Genomic DNA, 7,853 nt, shown 5'->3' with positions numbered 1-7,853 from the left:
CAGCCATGTGTCAGGGTTGCTCTGACTTGGATTCCTGCACTGAGCAGGGGGTTGGACTCGATGGTCTTGTAGGCCCCTTCCAACCCTACTATTCTGATTCTATGACCCATCTGTCTTCCCCTGAGTCATGGCCTCACTTGCCCTCCTTCCCTGCCTGGCCCCAATGCTTTTTCTTCAGGCCCGACGGCTCTCCACTCCTCCTTCATTCCCAGTCCCAGGACCTCTGCAAAGCCTCCAGGAACAGACGGAATCACTCCTGCGTACTGTGCAGAGCCAGGCACAAAAGAACAGATGCTAAATGTGTGCTAAGCAGTCACCACTGGTAGGAGGTCCTTTGGATTCAGCATGCCATAAGTGACTGGCTCCAAAGTCCCGTTCACCAAATCCAACTGTTTCAGGATCTCATACAGCACTTGCAGCACCAATTAATACTCCTAGGATGTCCCATTCTGCCACCCTCAACCCAAGACACTGTCTCTTTCTCTGCTGGACATCCCTGGGCTGAAAAGCTGCAGTGTCGGCAGTTTTTGGCATCTCCCTCCCACAGGGAGCATTCAGTGATCCCACCACAGCAGAGACAGACAGACGGCAACCTTTAAAATCACTGCATCATTTAATGTCAGCGGTACAATGATAGGAGACTTGAGTCTGGATGACATTGTTGGAAGACAAATGTGTGATAAAAAAAGGTAAACAGAGCCATGCAACCAAAAATTCACTGTAAAAATACCAGTACAATATATACAAACCCCTTTTCAAATAATATTTACATTTCATTGCATTTTTATAAAGCTCTGGCAGGTGACTGGTTTCATCAATTAGTACAGGATTCAGCTTTTGCCATTTGCGGTCTACTGAAGGGATTTTAGGGTTTTTTTTGTTTTTACAAAGATCAGATTTATTATACAAATGTCACTGAGCATCTATAGCTAAGCAAGCTCACAAGACAGAATACTTCACAAAGAATCTCTCCCGTTAAAAGTTACACTCACAAACATCACGCCAGTTTAAGAGTCATAGCTTCAGCAAAGAGCCATGGGAACTATAGTTTTGGGAGGCTGCTGGGAATTTTGTTCTAGGTTCTTTTCCCTTTCACAGAAGTACAACAGCCAGACTTCAGTGTGTGTGTGTGTGTGTGTGCAGAGCTGTAACAGTGAAACTGTTGTAAGTTTGTAAGTAGCCAACTGACCTGGCTCTCCCCCAAGGAAAACTGGTTCTAAGTTTGCAGTTAGATGTACCTCTTTCTTCCCTTTCTTAAACCAGTCTCTACAATACACGGTAGAATTTATGCTCCCCAAGCAAGAGAGAAACTACTTTTAAATTAATCTGGCTGAAATAGGAGAAATTGTGAAGGCACAGTATGGGGAAATGAACAACCCACAAAGTGTTTTGACCCCTTGTCTTTTAAAACTGAACACTGCTAAGACTGGGCATTAATAATGCTCCTCTCAATCCCGGAGCCCACCCCCAAACAATGCAAACTCCTTAAAGCTGTTTTTTCAAATGCTAAATACTTTTTTTCCAAATGAGATGAGTCAGATGAGCCCACCACTTCCAATACAGCCAGCGAGAAGCCCTTACACACTGCTGTAGGAGACATGCGTACAGCTAAGACACAGACCTGGTTTCCACGTAATGTCAATTCATGGGTTGAACAACCCATGGATTGGTGGGACCATGAGCACGGGAGCAAGCACACTGCCTCCTACGTGCTTACCGCTTCCAGTCAGCCCCATTCCTGGATTGTTTGGTGTGACGTCTGAACCCAGCAGTCTGGGTTGTTTAGGGTTAAACCATGCTTTGTTGTTGGGTTAAGCTCTGGGTTGTTAAACCCTACAACAACCCAGAGTTTAACCCTAAACAACCCAGACTGCTGGGTTCAGACGTCACATAAAATAACCCAGAAACGTGTTCCTGGGTTGCTAATTAAACCTGATTCAAATGGAAGGGACAAGCGCACAGGAGTCAGTGCACTCGTTCCCTTGCTCATAGCCCTGACAACCCATGACAACCCTTGCTTGTCATTACATGTGAACCAATCCACACTCTCTACCCGTCTCTCACACACAGAACAATCCATTTAAAGCCATCGTCATTCAGACTGACCTGCTTGAACTTCCAGGAGCAGCTCAGCATTTCTGAAGTGCACTTTGTCCAACAACCACTTGGTAGCCAGGACAGCCTCAATCAAAGCAGAGGGAAACACTTGGCACCCTTTCCAAATACTCAGCAACCTTTTCTATGTCACCTGAGCAGACACACTAGAGGGCAAGTTTCTTGTGCAGGAAGGGCACGGGCACCTCATCTTTGACAAGCTGATACAGCTTATGGTGTGTGTTTTTTAAAGGGAAAAAACCTACTTTCCAAAGAGCTGCTATCACTCGTGTTGTGAAATACTTTTTCAGACCACCCCCTCCAAAACATGTTGTATGCCTCCAGTCTTGAGATCCTGTAAGCGCATGTGAACAAATCAGGGGGAGGCACACGAAGAGCAGCAGCTCATCTGCTCCCTAGCCCTGGAAAAGACAACACTGAGAGGCTGCATGCACTTCTCTCCAGACAGGGCCAGGGCAAAAAGCACAAAGCATTTTGAGCACAAAGACAACAAGATGCTGCCCTCCAAAGAGGCAGCTCCAAGGAGAGTAGCAGTCCAGGGCCAGGAGCTACACCGGACAGGAGTGGGGGGCATTATGAAAACAAGTGCAGGCTGCAGGCTCCTTTTAGTTAGAAAATCGGTTCTGCTTGGGAATAAAACGGAGTCAGATGATTTGTCTGCTGTAATGAGCACACAGCCCTTCAAGAACAGAAACAACTACTTTGCTTCTGGTCTGCATCAACTACTTTGGAAAAATCAATCCCAGGTAGCTGTTCTTGTGATTATACCAAAAGGATAGTTCACTTTCAGCAACATTTCCACTTTTTATACAACACCAAATCCTGCAAAGTACTCAGATTGGATTTTATGTGAACTACTTTGCAACACTGATGCTGAGCCAACCTGGCATGCTTATTGTTCCCCATTCCACCTCCATAGAAGATCTGAGAAAATACCTGTTCTTTACGGGAATAACATAATCTACATACAGTTTTTGAGCACTGGCAGTCCCTGCTTATTTAGAGGAGCGTACAAGACATACAGACAAAATCAAGAGGGATATTAATAATTTAATTTCAATACTACAAACTCTTTTTTGGTAGAATGCAGGAAGTCACCCACCAGGCATAGCACCCACCAAGCGTAGCACCCGCCTTGTTCTAGCCCAGCTGGATCTCATCATAATCCAGCAACCTCAAGGAAATGGCAGGAAAACAGGTACTTAAAACAAAATCCAATACAATTACAAAAATAATCCAACATGGTTACTTCTCCATGGCAATTTTCACTAATTTTTTTAAAAGGCTATGATACACATACTTTGTTACAGTTCAGAAATGAAGATACATACATTCTACAGATCAGCATGGCTGACAGCTTCATCCCTTTAAGCTACAGGTAGGAACTGTCATTCTATCACCAGTCTCTCCTCCATCTCACAGACAATACCTGAGGAGAAGCAGGTGGGGTTCAGACATGGCCCACTGTGCACACAAAGGGCTCAGGGTTGGTGGGACTAGCTGGCCCAGTTTTCAAAAGAAGATTTGAAGACACTGAATGATTTCAGGCGGACCTAAAAAAAGTCCAAGCAAGGAACTCTTGGGGCATCACACAATACTGTCTAGTACTACTTGAGATACTTTGATTATTTGTTTACAATGTAGCTTGAAGATTACACGCTACAGCACTGAGCAAAACCCGAAGGAAGTATATACAAGTGATATGGCAAAGGGATGCGTTAATGGAATAAAAAAGTTGCGAACACTGCTGCTTCTCTTGGACACAAGGCTGCATGTGCAAGTCTTTTAATACTACTGGCAGAATGGGGAGGCTGTAGGGTCAAAGCCTTTAAAAACATCCTTTAAGGAGCCAGCATCCTGTAGGTCACCCTCCTGGGCAGGGCTGTTCCCAGCAAATGGGCTTCCTGCTCCAGACTTTGCTGCCTGCTTTACCATGCCATAGACTGGGGGCACAGGGAGGTTGTGAACACCAGGCTGCGTGGCAGTCTCTGTAGCAGTTGTGGCAGTGGCGGCGGCAGCAGTGGCGGCAGCAGCTGCCTTGGGCCGCGGCCGATTGTAGCTGTTGTACCGGTCGGTAGCAGGTTCTGTGCTGGGCTTCTCTGTCTCCAGCTGATCCAGGGCCGACCGACGCACAAACAGTGGCTCCTTTCCTCTGCTGCTGCTGCTTTTGCTTCCATCAGAGCCCTTTGCAGCTGGGCTCCCCTCGCTAGCACACTCTGCAGTCTTGCCACCTGAGCTGGGAGTCCTTGGGTCATAGAGGCTGATCCCGCTCAGAACGCTGCTCTGGCCAGGGCCTCGGCTCAGCCCTCCTGCGGTCAGTAGCCGCGGGTCATATGGAGCAATGCTGGGTGCTGCCTCAGAAGAGGTAACAGGGCCAGCTGGCAATGGGGCACTGGCATCAGTGGGCTTTGAGGACCCCCCTGAGGGTGCAGGCTCAGAAGCTTTCAGCAGCCTGGGGTCTGCAGGCACTTTCCGTGTCCGGGGATCACTTGGCTTGTCGCTCTGGCCTGGGCTGCCAGCTGCGTTGACGGTCTTTAATATCCTAGAGAGCAGCTCAAAGTCTGGGAGGCTGGAACCAGAGGTGGCAGAGGGTTCCGCTGGGGCTGCCGCCCGTTGCCTGGGGTCTGAGAGGCTGGTGTTTTGGGGCCGGTTGAGGCGTGGATCGAGAGCAGGCAGAGACTGGAGAGCAGGTGGGACAGGGACAAACTCCTGCTTGGGGACAGGCAGGGGGATCAGGTCCTCAGGGCTCCAGAGGACCAAGCGGGCAAAACCGGGCTTGATGAGGACAACGTCTTTCTTGATGTGGCTGAACTGCTGCAGCTGACTGCGAGGGTCCCTGAGGGCATGGCCGGGCAGCGCGTCCAGAGGGATGGTGACCGGCTTGTCCCTGAGAGCCCGCTCACCTTCCTCCTCCTCAGGAACTGGGACAGCTTTCTGGCCAGCAGTGGGGCTGGAATGCAGAGCATCCGGCTTGGAAGCAGAGGGGAGGATGTGCCGTGCCAGTCTCGGGTCAGTGGGCCCCACGTCTCCAGTGCTAGGCAGAGAGGAAGGCTCCACGTTCCGAGAAAGTCTGGGGTCACGCAGAAGACGAGGGTCAGCTGGCCGGCTGCTCCCCGGTGGCTGGCTTTTCTGGAGGCGAGGGTCAGTCCTGCCCAAGGCAGGGCCAGTGCTGCCAGCCAGGTCTTCATGGGGCCTGCTGGAGCTTTGCTGCCGCAGTGTCTTCAGTATGGAGCTGACGCTGCTGCTGCCATCATCCTCATCACTGGAATACCAATTGCCGGGATCACCTGGGGGAGGGAGGGAGCATAGCACTGAACAGCGGCCCAAGGCTGACAGCCCCCCCCCCCCCCCAAAAAAAAAAAAAAAATCAGGCCATACTGACAGGTAAGGACATCTTTAGAGAAGCGTACTGGAATACTTATTTCAGTGTGGCAGTTTATTTCTGCCCTCTCCACAACCCTGAAGGCATGTAGCAACATTTAAGAAAGAGAACGAAGCCCTGTTCAGTGAAAATCATCAGCCCAAGGGTCAGGTATTTGCAGCAGGCTCTGACAAAGCCACTGGAAACCATTTCCCACTTACTCTTGGCCCAAGCCCTTGTGCTGCGATGTAATGGAAAGCCTCCTTCAGGTATGCACAACCCAGGCTGCCTGGGGCTTTACAGGTCAACTTGACCTCTGTGAAGGGGGCCCAAGAGGGCACTCTACACACAAGAAGCACTTGATTCTAGTGTAGCTTTTCCCCACAACATGCTAGTTTTATATGTGCAGAGACTGGGAGGGCAGGTATGCAGGAACATTCAGTCATGTGAGCCCCCACCTACAGTCTGAAGTGGTACAGACACAGCGAGGACTATGCCAGGGTCAAGCATGAATGGCAGTTGGTGAGTCCTCAACCGAGATGAAAGACTGCCACTTTCTCAACAGCTGGAGCTCAAGAAAACTATGCCTATGCTGCTGCCACAAAATTTCCAGGTACAGGCTGTGGATCTAAGAAGACACTAAGGAAGGAAGGAAGCTGAATGACCAGAGCAGGCTGAACCCTTCCAAGAGGTGGACAACGGAGGTTGTCTAGCCCAGCCACTCAAGAAAGTGAGGCTGGAGGTGATACAGGCCTGGAGGGACCCCCACCCCCACCCTGGGGCCACTGAAACCACTTGCCTTCCTCATGGTCCCGCTCCTGCTTGCAGCCCTCTGCCTGCCGACGGGCCCTCTCCTCTTCCTCCTGCTGCTTGTGCTGGATACGCAGGTACAGGGCTCTCTGAGTGGAGGGCAGGAAGTCGGGGACATTGCTGGGTGGTTTCTGTAGTCTTGAGACCCCTCCGTCACAAAAGGGATCAGGCTCCAGGGAGGGGTCAGGGAAGATATTCTCCCCAGGCAAGTCGTGCATCTCCTCGTAGTTCCCGTAGCCCTCTGCCTCAGAAAGCGCCACCAAAAAGACAGTGACAGCAGAGGAAATTAGCACCGAGATGCTAGTCCGTCAGTCACGGCACTGGGAGGTTAGTCAGCACCACAACGAGCCCCTGGCGCTGGGGAGTCCGAGGGCATCAGCGCAGCCTTCCACTTATCGCAGAGACACACAGCCTCTGGAGAAGGCATGCCAATCTAAGCCGGTGCGCAAACCTGCCAGCCCCACCTCCTCCAGCTGCCCCACCGAGACTCACCTGGGCCACCCATCAGGCTGGGGTCCATCTCCAAGCCTTCTTGAAGTGGGTAGAAATTGTCGTAGAAGTCCTGTGCCAGTGGGCCGGGAGGCATCTCCTCAGGGCCAAAGGGCATCATTGGGGGCCCGGGGCCCATGGGAGGGCCAGGATTCATTCCTGGCCCCATTGGCATGTCCGGACACATGTCTGGAAGCATGTCCGGAAGCATGTCCGGAGGCATATCAGGGGGCATGTCGGGATGCCCAGGGAACCGAGGCGGAGAGGGACCTGGGTGCCTAGAGGGGAAGAAGTGACGAGAATCAGGGAGTCCCACTGAGACTGGCACAAAATAGCTCTGTGGAGCCTTTCTACCCCTGGGCGGAGCCAAGGGGCTCACTCTAGCCTTTTCATTAAGGGATGGGCAGGCCATGCCTCTCTGCCAGGCAGCACGGAGTCTAGGAGCGTGGCCTAGGAAGTCTCTGGCTAGCAAGACAGAGGGGGTGGCTAGCCCACATACAGTACTGGACGTGAAGCACTTTGGCTGCCTCGAGGGGCCAAATGCACAGCGGCTGTATTGCTGAAATCCTGCCAATGCCCTTCTCTCCCTCTCTGTCTTTCTGCCCTTCCCAGAAGCCCAGCCCACTGTGTCCCCTCATTCTTGAGGGGAGGTGGAACGTACCTCACACCCAGCTTCTCCGCCAGCTGCCCAGTGGGCCTCACCACAATCTCGAAGAGCGAGGGGATCTTCTTGTACATGTCCTGCTGCTGCTGCAGCTGCTGAGGCGAGAGGGGCTCATGGAGTGGAGGTGGCAGCTGTGGTGGCCCTGGGGGCGGCAAGGGCGGTGGCCCTGGGGGAGGCGCGGGGGGGCCTCCAGGCATCGGCCGTCCGTTGGGAGATGCTGGGGCTGGTGGCCCTGGGGGCCGAGGGGGGGTTGGCAGCAGTCCCACCCCAGGAGGGGGCTTTGGTAAGGGGTTGATGCCCTGTTTCTTCAGCTCCTCCACTTCCTTCTCGTCTTCTGCTCCTGCTTCAGCATCATCCGCCAACATCTACAGGATAAGCAAAACAAAACCACGTGCAAAGGGGGGGGGGGCACAG

At 52.0% G+C, this 7,853-nt stretch overlaps 1 protein-coding gene across 1 annotated transcript in view; it reads right to left on the bottom strand.

Annotated features, from left to right (window-relative positions):
- Positions 1–594: 594 nt before the first annotated feature.
- Positions 595–7,853, bottom strand: part of ZC3H4 (zinc finger CCCH-type containing 4) — a 37,729-nt gene continuing 30,470 nt past the window's right edge. The window contains exons 11-14 of the mRNA XM_084814519.1: positions 7,437–7,804; positions 6,779–7,053; positions 6,276–6,527; positions 595–5,402 (exon numbers count right to left, since the gene is read on the bottom strand). Coding sequence (XP_084670645.1) covers positions 3,907–5,402; positions 6,276–6,527; positions 6,779–7,053; positions 7,437–7,804 — 2,391 coding nt within the window. The 3' untranslated portion in view covers positions 595–3,906. The remainder of the gene's footprint in view (positions 5,403–6,275; positions 6,528–6,778; positions 7,054–7,436; positions 7,805–7,853) is intronic.

This window comes from Heloderma suspectum, chromosome 10, assembly GCF_057233095.1.
Source record: "Heloderma suspectum isolate Gila_16-S chromosome 10, 16-S_ref, whole genome shotgun sequence".
In the NCBI taxonomy this organism is placed as follows: Eukaryota; Metazoa; Chordata; class Lepidosauria; order Squamata; family Helodermatidae; genus Heloderma; species Heloderma suspectum.
This window is presented reverse-complemented; position numbering and strand designations above follow the sequence as displayed.